The sequence below is a fragment of the Girardinichthys multiradiatus genome, chromosome 13 (assembly GCF_021462225.1).
Source record: "Girardinichthys multiradiatus isolate DD_20200921_A chromosome 13, DD_fGirMul_XY1, whole genome shotgun sequence".
NCBI lineage: Eukaryota > Metazoa > Chordata > Actinopteri > Cyprinodontiformes > Goodeidae > Girardinichthys > Girardinichthys multiradiatus.
The window spans coordinates 41,276,009-41,288,253 of NC_061806.1; the positions used below are offsets into that span (position 1 = coordinate 41,276,009).

Sequence of the window (12,245 nt, forward strand, 5' to 3'; positions counted from 1 at the left end):
ATTACATTTAGCTAAGAAAAATATTTATCAGGACCAGCTTTATTGTCAAGTTTGTTCAGACAAACAAGGAATTTGACTCTGGTACACTTTGCTCTCAATAATAAGGAATATCTTTTTAAATGTACATATAAAAACAATTGTCTTAACAAGAGAATATAATGTGTGATCGGTCCAATCATGCCTGGTGTTGTTCTGAAACTCTGACTGTCAAGAGTCCATCAGAGAAACATCCTGGAGGAAGAAACTGTCTCTGTGGCGGCTGGTTTTAGCAGACAGCGCTCTGTAGCGCCACCTGAAGGTCAAAGCCTAAACAGTTTATGTGCAGGGTGTGTGGGGTCTGCAGAGATTTTAGGTGCTCTTCTCATGACCCTTGACCTGCATAAGTCCTGGATGGAGGGAAGGTCAGCTCTGATTATTCTCTCTGCAGTCCTGATTATTCGTTGCAGTCTGGACCCGTCCTGTTTTGTGGATGATCCAAACCACACTGAGATGGATGAAGACAGGACAGACTGAATGATGGCAGTGTAGAAGATGACCAGCAGCTCCTGTGGAAGGTTGAACTTCTTAAGGTCCCCTCGGAAGGGGGTAGGTACCTTGGGGATGTCCACCATCATCTCACAGTCTTGAGTGGGTTAGGTTCTAGGTGAGCAGTTACGAATGGTTCATTTGAATGACAGAAAACAGGCCTTATTCTTTCTTAAATAAAAATCCTGTTTGTGAACAAACACCAAAAATAAGGACAAACCAAATTAACTTCATGCTGAAAAGAGTGACTTAGATCCCTTACTGATGAAAGACATTCTTTTAGTTTCAAACTAAACTAGAACAACTGGAGCCTCCTGTCCTAACTACTAAATCAAGGAATATATGCTGAGATGCACCTGCAGGTCCGATTCTGCATGAGCCCTGTGGGAGTCCAGCCACAGGGTGGGTATACAGCAGGACAGGACAAGCTTCCCTCAGACCAGTGGGCATGCAAGAAAAACTGATATACAGGTCCTTCTCAAAATATTAGCATATTGTGATAAAGTTCATTATTTTCCATAATGTAATGATGAAAATTTAACATTCATATATTTTAGATTCATTGCACACTAACTGAAATATTTCAGGTCTTTTATTGTCTTAATACGGATGATTTTGGCATACAGCTCATGAAAACCCAAAATTCCTATCTCACAAAATTAGCATATTTCATCCGACCAATAAAAGAAAAGTGTTTTTAATACAAAAAACATCAACCTTCAAATAATCATGTACAGTTATGCACTCAATACTTGGTCGGGAATCCTTTTGCAGAAATGACTGCTTCAATGCGGCGTGGCATGGAGGCAATCAGCCTGTGGCACTGCTGAGGTCTTATGGAGGCCCAGGATGCTTCGATAGCGGCCTTTAGCTCATCCAGAGTGTTGGGTCTTGAGTCTCTCAACGTTCTCTTCACAATATCCCACAGATTCTCTATGGGGTTCAGGTCAGGAGAGTTGGCAGGCCAATTGAGCACAGTGATACCATGGTCAGTAAACCATTTACCAGTGGTTTTGGCACTGTGAGCAGGTGCCAGGTCGTGCTGAAAAATGAAATCTTCATCTCCATAAAGCTTTTCAGCAGATGAAAGCATGAAGTGCTCCAAAATCTCCTGATAGCTAGCTGCATTGACCCTGCCCTTGATAAAACACAGTGGACCAACACCAGCAGCTGACACGGCACCCCAGACCATCACTGACTGTGGGTACTTGACACTGGACTTCTGGCATTTTGGCATTTCCTTCTCCCCAGTCTTCCTCCAGACTCTGGCACCTTGATTTCCGAATGACATGCAGAATTTGCTTTCATCCGAAAAAAGTACTTTGGACCACTGAGCAACAGTCCAGTGCTGCTTCTCTGTAGCCCAGGTCAGGCGCTTCTGCCACTGTTTCTGGTTCAAAAGTGGCTTGACCTGGGGAATGCGGCACCTGTAGCCCATTTCCTGCACACGCCTGTGCACGGTGGCTCTGGATGTTTCTACTCCAGACTCAGTCCACTGCTTCCGCAGGTCCCCCAAGGTCTGGAATCGGCCCTTCTCCACAATCTTCCTCAGGGTCCGGTCACCTCTTCTCGTTGTGCACCGTTTTCTGCCACACTTTTTCCTTCCCACAGACTTCCCACTGAGGTGCCTTGATACAGCACTCTGGGAACAGCCTATTCGTTCAGAAATTTCTTTCTGTGTCTTACCCTCTTGCTTGAGGGTGTCAATAGTGGCCTTCTGGACAGCAGTCAGGTCGGCAGTCTTACCCATGATTGGGGTTTTGAGTGATGAACCAGGCTGGGAGTTTTAAAGGCCTCAGGAATCTTTTGCAGGTGTTTAGAGTTAACTCGTTGATTCAGATGATTAGGTTCATAGCTCGTTTAGAGACCCTTTTAATGATATGCTAATTTTGTGAGATAGGAATTTTGGGTTTTCATGAGCTGTATGCCAAAATCATCTGTATTAAGACAATAAAAGACCTGAAATATTTCAGTTAGTGTGCAATGAATATAAAATATATGAATGTTAAATTTTCATCATTACATTATGGAAAATAATGAACTTTATCACAATATGCTAATATTTTGAGAAGGACATGTACCAGTCCAGATGTGCAGGTTTTCTCAGCAGACTTAAAATGAGGTTTTTATTAAAGTACAGCATCTAAATAATAAAAAAGCAATCTTTCTGGGCTGAATTTTATTCATAATATAGGAGCTTTTTTGCTTTTTGAAAAGTCCAGACTGAATCTCAATGAATGTAATAAGATTAAGTAAATATATGAGAGAAGATGAGGAGAAAATCAAACCATTGCTTCAGACCCGATTACAAACACTACAGGATGAAGGTGATCCATATCAACTATTACAATGTGAAAACTAAATTTAGAAATAAAAATGACTGTAAACTGGTGAACTGTAGCTGGGGTTTCCTGTAAATATGAGTAAATGTAGTTTTAATCTGTGTAAACTGAACAACACTTAATCCCTCCTGGTTTCTTGTGAAGAAGCAAGACAAACACACAAAATGTTTTTTCATGTGAAGCATTTAAGGCCCAGAGGCAGCATTAACACAGCCTTGACCTCCTTCTATGTAATGTGTGTGAAAGTATGAGCTATCATTATCGCACTGCTATTTTCTCTCCTCTGGGATCCGAGGCTGTGAGTTATCTGAGAAGGCCGTTGGCAGGACGGACAATGAGCCGCGTCAACGCTGACTATATTAGCACACTGAACACACACAAGCAAATATGCCGTGAAACGGCATCTGAAGCCACATTTCACAAAGAAATTCTCTCTTTTTCTTCTTCAGGCCTTCACTGCTGACTGAGTTCACATGACAGCCTCATAAAACAGAAATTTAATCCAATGCATCTGCAGAAGAAAGCTGGTATTAATAAATGTGTCCCTGAGACATCGTCAGGCATGGTTGGCATAGCAACTGCTGCTTCATGGAGGCTGTAAATTTAGAAAACACGTTTGAGAAATGCCTCCGGCTCTGTCTGTCGACCTTCAGTTCTAATGTTTGGCCGGTTCTGAAAATGTTTTCTTCTTTTGAAAAACATCCAACACCTGTTGGGTTTATGCCTTTAAAGATTTAGCAGATTACACGCAGACGTGTATCTAGCGCCATCTTGTGTATTTTTCTTACCTTTCATTGACATTTTCTTCCAGTTTGGTAAACTCATCAGTCACTTCTTTGACATGATCCAGCAGGCTCTGAATGTCGCTGAGAGCTTTGGACTGGCTGAGCTCAGTACCGAGGCTAAAGAAGGATTTCAGCTGGCCTGCCTCCTGGTTCAGCTCAGATTTTACTTCCTGAAACCGAGCAAATGGAGAAAGTTAAAACAATGAAGAAGCTTCTATTGTGCAGATTTCCTGCATGCACTCTGCTGACCTCGATGGTCTGTCGGTAGTCGTCCATGCTGCGGTCCGGTTGTCCCACAGGACTCAGGGCCTTTAATCTGCTCTGGGTAAACACCTGGAGGTCGGTCCCTAGCCTCTCGTAGCTCTCCAGTCGGGGCAGCAGCCCTTTGAGCTCAGCTTCCCTCTCCGCCTGGCTGGCCTGAGCTGCAGCATAACGCTGGGTCAGTTCGTCTAAGCTGCCATGGAGGCCCGGCGCTGTGGAGGCGTCAGAACTCTGGAGGAGTTTGGAAACGGAGTCACGGGTCGCTTCCACACTTCCCTGCCTGGAGAGCAGTTCCTGCCGAAGTTTCTGGAAAGAGAAAAAAGCAATGAAATCAGAAACACAGAGTCAAACATGATTAAATTAAATCTAACAACTTTCTATACTGAAAAGACTGCAGAACAGTTTTATCTGACAAACATTTGTGGTTTGCTTTATTGTTAAATTGACTGCAGAAAAATGTCAAACAAATCCATCAGGAGGCAGTTTTCTTTGTAAACCCAAATATTCATCAGATTTTTCTCATGTCTTTATGGGTCAGAGTGGAGGTCAGGTTGAGCATCTGGGATGGATGGATGGATGGATGGATGGATGGATGGATGGATGGATGGATGGATGGATGGATGGATGGATGGATGGATGGATGGAAATATTACATGTCTGGTGACACATGTCTCTTATTCTACAGCACAGGACAACAGTTTCCTCCACATCAAATTTTGTCTTTTGAAATCTTCTTATTTTTGAAGTTAAATTCCTCCCATCAAATCCTCCCCATCTGACCTGACTTTTTTAGGGCTGACAAACCTTTTAAATGTCCCACCTTTAAAGGTCATACCTGGTTCTGAGTCAGAGCATCTTGTATAGCCTGTGCTGTAGGTTTAACTGGTCTCGGGTTCAGGACCAGTTTGTCCAGCCAGCTGAGCAGACCCTTTAGGCCCTCCTGGACGCTCACAGACTGTGCTACAGCGGTTTGCAGCTGTTCGGCACGCTCGGAGACAGATGCAGAAAGGCTGCCAAATCTTTTCTCCAAACCATCTGAATGATGAGGAGGGCAGCAAAGATATTCATTAGTGAATTATAAAAGCTGGGAAGAGAAGAGAGTCCATCAGAGAGAGGAAGTCACCTGCAGCACAGAAGATGTCAATGGCTTTCAGAGAAGGAGATTCATCTGTACTGACCAGATCTCTTCCTGCTCTCTTCACCTTCTCCAGCTGGACCGAGCGCTCAGCCAGCTTATCCTGAAGCAGCTACAGACAGAGAACAGAAGAACATCCATCACCTTCCTTCAGCAGTCCGAGTATTTTAGTTTTTTTCCGAAGTTACATCCTCTGAAGCTTGTTATGTTTATCGTGAAAGTGAGAAATCTCCACCTGAACTTGTCGCAGAGCGTTCTGGAGGTTCTGTGGGTCGGTGTCCCCGGTGGACTTGGTTATACTTTGGTTTTGTTCGTGAGTGCTCAGCCAGGAATGAAGGGAGACCACCTCATCCTGGTACTGCTGGTATCTCTCCAACAGGCCAGACAAACGTCCGCCCAACTCTGTTGACTGTGCATCAAACATTTTTATTAAGATGGGAACAGAAAACTAACTCAAAATGAAGCAGAACCTCCGAGCGCATTTCTTCACCTTGGTGTGCAGGGTCGTGTATCTGTGGTTAGCATCCTGCAGCTTGTCAGACACGAGATGTTTGATGCTTTCCAGAGATGGATCTGAACCTCCAACTTGCTCCAAAGCTCCCTGAACAGAGTCCAGAACCTTCTGTCCGGAGATGGAAACAAAGCGAAGGTCGGCTTTGTGGCAAATTACATCCTCACCCAGCTGGAAAGAAACACATTTACATCAATTAACATTTTTGTTGTTTCATTTAACAAGAAAACAACATCATGATCAGCAACTTCCAAGTCCAGGAATCTATGGGAAAAATGTGCTCAAAACAATTACACAAACTGTTCTTTTAGAGGCTGGAGTTTCTCAGGGAAGCTCAGATAGAAAAATGGGATCTTCTAGAGAATGTTTATGGATTCAAACTCTTTCTTCATGGATAATTAAAAAGGGGAAAACATCCCAGTTAAGTGGTCAGTGCTGTTAATCGGATCTGAAGGGGGTTAAGGATATTTTTCAGCTCCTTTAGTTCCCTTTAAAGCAGCAGACTCCAGCCTGAAGCAGTGCAGAGTTTAAACTCAGTCAGAGATCCTCTCCTGTCTACCTGAGAGGGAAGAAACTATTAAATGCATTTTCTGATTTAAAAGATCTTGTTCGTTTCCTCCCATAAACAGAGGATTTTCAGGTTTCCAACCCTGACGAGTTAACGTATTCTTGATGCACCTTTCTGTGCTCCTCCTGCCTGTTCTTCAGTCCCTGCGCGTCGGTTTCTCCTTCCCCCAAAGAACGCAGCTCCTGTTCACTTTGTTCCAGCCAGGAACCCAGGGTTCGATGTTCCTGGAGGAACTTAGTCAGCTCGTCCTTCAGGGTCTCAGATTTCCTCAGACGCTCCTGGAACCAAAAACACATAAAAAACAGAATAAGCTCTGTGGGAACAAGGAGCTGATAACGGCTATATTATCATATTAGTTCTCATTGTACATATTATGTCATAATTATTATTTTTCTATTTATTTATCAGTTTTTATTTTTCTTAACTTACTAGTATATAGTTCTTTAAATTGTTATTTTAAACAAAATGTAACAAATGCACACAAGGAAATAAAAAAATTACTAGCTTTTTATAGGATTAAATCGTTTACTCCCTAACAAAAAAAACGAAATGAAATAGTTTAATGCTAATCCATATAATTAGTAAATCAATATCAAATGTTTTTACTTAATATCTTGATTTATCAGATTATTTAACTTATTAAACATTCATTCTCATTTTAATTTCTGTATTCTTTTGAATTTTCTATTATTTATTTCTCTAGCTAATATGTTTTTGCAATTTTATTTTTATTTTATAACTTATTTAAACTACTGTACATAGTTTGTTGTTAATTTATTGTTTCACTTTTATTTAAAGGATATTTTTATTTTAGTGTTTGCATTTAACATTGTTAATTTCCATATGAACAGATATAATAATGATAATAATAATAATAATAATAATAATTATTATTATTATTAGAGCTGCAAGCAGCATTGGGCGGCCTCGCAGCCTCAGCCTGTGATGCGACTGTGGGGGTCTACACGCCCCAGGCGAGCCCGCCGCTCCATTTCGCACGTCGCCACTAAAGGGTACCACAAGCAAGTCTTGATAATGCTTAAAGTGCTTAAAATTTGACCTTCCTGATGGAAGCTGTGCTCACTTCCTGTTTAGTGGTGAAGGAATAATGAAGACTTCCTGTTGTGTTTTAAAAAAATGTCATCTATAGTTATCTGTTCTAACACAAAGTTTGAAACATCTACAGATTATAAATGAGGGTCAATCACCACAGAAATATGTTATTTTGTTCTCAGTGGGCAGGGCTAAAGTGATGTCATCAACTGACCACACCAAGGCGTTGAACTGTCGACCACGATGAAACACAAAACAATTGATGCGGATTCAATAATGCATCAGGGAGATATAGCTGTTTGAAATATTCTAGGGGGCGCTGTTGATTTAAATTCAATGTCTTCCAATCGATTCATCCCTCATGAAGAACAAAATATCGAGGCACGTGACGTCACCCGGTACGGTGGAGCCGGGGTCCCACCCTGGAGCCAGGCCTGGGGTCAGGACTCATCGGAGAGCGCCTGGTGGCCGGGTTGCTCCTCGCGGGACCCGGCCGGGCCAAGCCCGAACGAGACACGCAAGGCAATCTCCCAGTGGGCCCACCACCTGCAGGGGGAACCATGAGGGATCGGTGCAAAGAGGATTGGGTGGCGGACGAAGGTGGAGACCTCAGCGGCCCGATCCCCGGATGCTTAGGCTGGCTCTAGGGACGTGGAATGTCACCTCGCTGGGGGGGAAGGAGCCTGAGCTTGTGCGGGAGGTCGAGAGATATCGACTAGAAATAGTCGGGCTCGCCTCCACGCACAGCGTGGGCTCTGGAACCCATCTCTTTGAGAGGGGCTGGACTCTCTTCTACTCTGGAGTGGCCCACGGGGAGAGGCGGCGGGCTGGTGTGGGTTTGCTTGTTGCCCCCCAGCTCAGCCGTCTCGTGTTGGGGTTTACCCCAGTGGATGAGAGGGTCGTATCCCTGCGCCTTCGGGTTGGGGAGAGGTCTCTGACTATCATTTCAGCCTACGGGCCGAGTGGCAGTGCAGAGTACCCGGCCTTCTTGGCGTCCCTGTCGGGGTGCTGGATAGTGCCCCTCCTGGGGACTCCATTATTCTGCTAGGGGACTTCAACGCCCACTTGGGGAACGACATTGACACCTGGAGAGGCGTGATAGGGAGGAATGGCCTCCCCGATCTGAATCCGAGTGGTGTTTTGTTATTGGACTTCTGTGCTAGTCACGGATTGTCCATAATGAACACCACGTTCAAGGATAAGGGTGTCCATCAGTGCACTTGGCACCAGGACACCCTAGGCAGGAGGTCGATGATCGACTTTGTTGTCGTATCATCAGACCTTCGGCCGCATGTTTTGGACACTCGGGTGAAGAGAGGGGCTGAGCTGTCCACTGATCACCACCTGGTGGTGAGTTGGATCCGCTGGAGGAGGAGAAAGCCGGACAGACTTGGCAGGCCCAAGCGCATAGTGAGGGTCTGCTGGGAACGCCTGGCGGAGCCCTCGGCCAGGGATGTATTCAACTCTCACCTCCGGGAGAGCTTTGACCAGATTCCGAAGGATGTTGGAGACATAGAGTCCGAGTGGACCATGTTCTCCGCATCTATTGTCGATGCTGCTGCCCGTAGCTGCGGCCGTGAGGTCTGCGGTGCCTGTCGCGGCGGCAATCCCAGAACCTGGTGGTGGACACCGGCAGTAAGGGATGCTGTCAAGCTGAAGAAGGAGTCCTATCGGCTGTGGTTGGCTTGTGGGACTCCTGAGGCGGCTGATGGGTACCGTGAGGCCAAGCGTGCTGCGGCCCGGGCTGTGGCAGAGGCAAAAACTCGGGCCTGGGAGGAGTTCGGTGAGGCCATGGAGAAGGACTACCGGTTGGCCTCGAAGCGATTCTGGCAAACCATCCGGCGCCTCAGGAGGGGGAAGCAGTGCTTTGCCAACACTGTTTATAGTGGGGGTGGGAGGCTGCTGACCTCGACTGAGGACATTATCGGCCGGTGGAAGGAGTACTTCGAGGATCTCCTCAATCCTGCCATCACGCATTCCGTGGTGGAAACAGAGGCTGGGAACTCGGGGTTGGACTCTTTCATCACCCAGGCTGAAGTCACCGAGGTGGTTAAAAAGCTCCGCGGTGGCAAGGCTTCGGGGGTGGATGAGATCCGCCCTGAGTACTTCAAGTCTCTGGATGTTGTAGGGCTGTCATGGTTGACACGCCTCTTCAACATTGCGTGGCGGACGGGGACAGTGCCTCTGGACTGGCAGACTGGGATGGTGGTCCCCCTTCATAAGAAGGGGGACCGGAGGGTGTGTTCCAACTACAGGGGGATCACACTCCTCAGCCTCCCTGGTAAGGCCTACGCCAGTGGATTTCGTCTCTTCTTTTTGCAGATGACGTGGTCCTGCTGGCCCCCTCTAGCCAAGACCTACAGCATGCGCTGTGGCGGTTCGCAGCTGAGTGTGAAGCGGCTGGGATGAGGATCAGCTCCTCCAAGTCCGAGGCCATGGTTCTCGACCGGAAAAGGGTGGCTTGTCCTCTTCAGGTTGGAGGGGAGTTCCTTCCTCAAGTGGAGGAGTTTAAGTATCTCGGGGTCTTGTTCACGAGTGAGGGAAGAATGGAGCGGGAGATCGACAGACGGATCGGTGCGGCTGCCACAGTAATGGGGGCGCTGTGCCGGTCCGTTGTGGTGAAGAGAGAGCTGAGCCGGTCGGTCTACGTTCCTACCCTCACCTATGGCCATGAACTTTGGGTCATGACCGAAAGAACGAGATCCCGGATACAAGCGGCTGAAATGAGCTTCCTCCGTAGGGTGGCCGGGCTCTCCCTTAGAGATAGGGTGAGGAGCTCGACCATCCGGGAGGGGCTCGGAGTAGAGCCGCTGCTCCTCCACATCGAGAGGAGCCAGTTGAGGTGGCTCAGGCATCTATACCGGATGCCTCTTGGACGCCTTCCTCGGGAGGTGTTCCAGGCACGTCCCACCGGGAGGAGGCCCAGGGGACGGCCCAGGACACGCTGGAGGGACTATGTCTCTCGGCTGGCCTGGGAACGCCTTGGGCTCCCCCCGGAGGAGCTGGAGGAGGTGTTTGGAGAGAGGGACGTCTGGGCGTCTCTGCTGAGTCTGCTGCCCCCGCGACCCGGTCCTGGCTGGATAAGCGGAAGACGACGAGTACGAGTCTTCCAATTGAGTAATGACACACAGACAGTTTGGTGCCGCTCTGATCTTGGACACGCCCACACGCTTTGATGCAGCAAAACGCTTTGATAACGTTTGATCTCCCATGTCTTGAGAGTATACAGAGTTATTTTAAGGTCTATATGTGAAAATCTGTAGGGGTTCACTCAGACACCAAATGTGTAAGAGACAAAATGAGGACTTTGATCCAAATTGGCCGACTTGGTCCTGAGAAGTTAGATGTATCGAATTACATCATCCTCAGTCAGAGCATGGTTTGCAGCTGATTGTTGTAGTGCTTCTAGGGGGCACTGTGGGGCACACCCACCAAATATTTGACAGAATATGTTTTAGGGGCAGGACTAAGATAGATCATATTGAATTTGGTGCAGATTGGATGATATACGTGGAACTTGGAGCCAAACGTATGCTCACGGCGTGACGTTGGACTTCTCCACACCGCCATGGCTACACTCTCCAGCCTACAGTCTCTGTGTTCAAAGCCAAGTGACTTTAACTTATCTGCCTTCTGACACAAATTCAAGTAGATTAGGTCAAGATGGTCAGAGAGGGACCTTTCCATGTGTAAAAAGTAACTTCCTGTTTTCAGGGGGCGGGGCCTTTGATGATGTTAGCGTGCCCACATAGAATTGTTGGGGACCCAACATGGATCAATCACACGACTTTGGTATATTTCTGGCCCCGCCCCCTGGAGATGGAGGATTTATCACCCCCTCATCACCGGAGGCTGAGGGAGGCTTATAAATTGATCTCCAGTAAAGCATCGGATCAAAGGCAGAAAGCAGAACGCTACGATCAACGATCACAGTTCCAACTCCTGACTCGCTACGGGGGCGTGTCTGAGTGAGATGGTTTTATACCTGAACGCAGGGCCGTGACGTAGACATGGACCAAGCTGCACAGTTTGAACCAATAGGAAAATTCACCTGCAGCAACTACTGTTCAACCCATAGAGGGCAGCACTGAGAGAGTGGGACAAATACTGCTTCACTAAACAAATTTACATGACAATGTAAAAAAACTACACAGTAACATAAATATACCACCCTCAAGGCACAGTTTATAGTTTATCTGCAAAACAAAGTTGATTTGGGGTTTAGTTCCACTTTAAATTTGAAGTTTGTCAAAGTTCAACATGTATAGAATGGAAGAGAATAAAATAGTCTTTATTGTCAAGTATGAAATGTCAAAAATACTCAAAAATCTTTGACCCAAAATGGACGACTTTCTGTTGATTTTAGGACATACCTCCAAGAGATGGTTTTTTATTTTATTTGGAGGCTTCCATCTGTGTGCCGAAATTCAAATCTCTACGAAACACCAGTTGGCCTATCTCAGCTTAGTTTTTCATATATGTTTAGGCCCCCAAAAGGCCACTTAAAGACGAAGAATTAAATAAATCCTGTGATTACAATTGGCCTTTCCAGCACTTTCATGGTGCAAAAGAGTTCAAAGAAAAAAAACAGAAAACAATTCAGATTAAAAAAATATTATTAAATTAAATTTAAAGGTATAAACACCTGACAGATCTGCAGCTGGTCCTGGTGCTGGGCCTGGAGCTGGTCCAGGGCAAAACGGAGCCGCTGCTTCTCCTCAGGGGGAACCGTAGAGTCCGGCTGGTCCAGGAGGGAGTGAGCAGACTGGGTTACCTGCAGTAGCTGCGCCTGCTGAGCCTGGAGTTGCTGAAGAGCCAACTGGGGGGAGAGGGTGAAGGATCAGAAATTAAACCTGTGCAATGGTTAAAAATATCAAAACAAAACACAAATCTTAACCTGCAGCTTCTCTGTGTGTGGCACCACAGCGCCCTCTGGCTGTGAAAAAGGAGAATCCTGAACATCCAAAGGAGCTCCGACCCCAAGAGCTTGGTTAAAAGAGGAGAGAGAGTTCAGCAGGGAGTCTATCTGGCTTCGGGTCTCCTGTAGTTCCTTCACTGCTTTTGC

General features: G+C 46.3%; 1 protein-coding gene across 1 annotated transcript in view; it reads right to left on the bottom strand.

Annotated features, from left to right (window-relative positions):
- The window catches only part of macf1a (microtubule actin crosslinking factor 1a), a 231,471-nt gene that overhangs the window by 83,063 nt on the left and 136,163 nt on the right, over positions 1-12,245 (bottom strand). Inside the window, exons 44-52 of the mRNA XM_047383195.1 lie at positions 12,078-12,245; positions 11,826-11,999; positions 6,238-6,405; positions 5,539-5,730; positions 5,284-5,457; positions 5,037-5,160; positions 4,749-4,948; positions 3,902-4,219; positions 3,656-3,822 (exon numbers count right to left, since the gene is read on the bottom strand). Coding sequence (XP_047239151.1) covers positions 3,656-3,822; positions 3,902-4,219; positions 4,749-4,948; positions 5,037-5,160; positions 5,284-5,457; positions 5,539-5,730; positions 6,238-6,405; positions 11,826-11,999; positions 12,078-12,245 — 1,685 coding nt within the window. The remainder of the gene's footprint in view (positions 1-3,655; positions 3,823-3,901; positions 4,220-4,748; positions 4,949-5,036; positions 5,161-5,283; positions 5,458-5,538; positions 5,731-6,237; positions 6,406-11,825; positions 12,000-12,077) is intronic.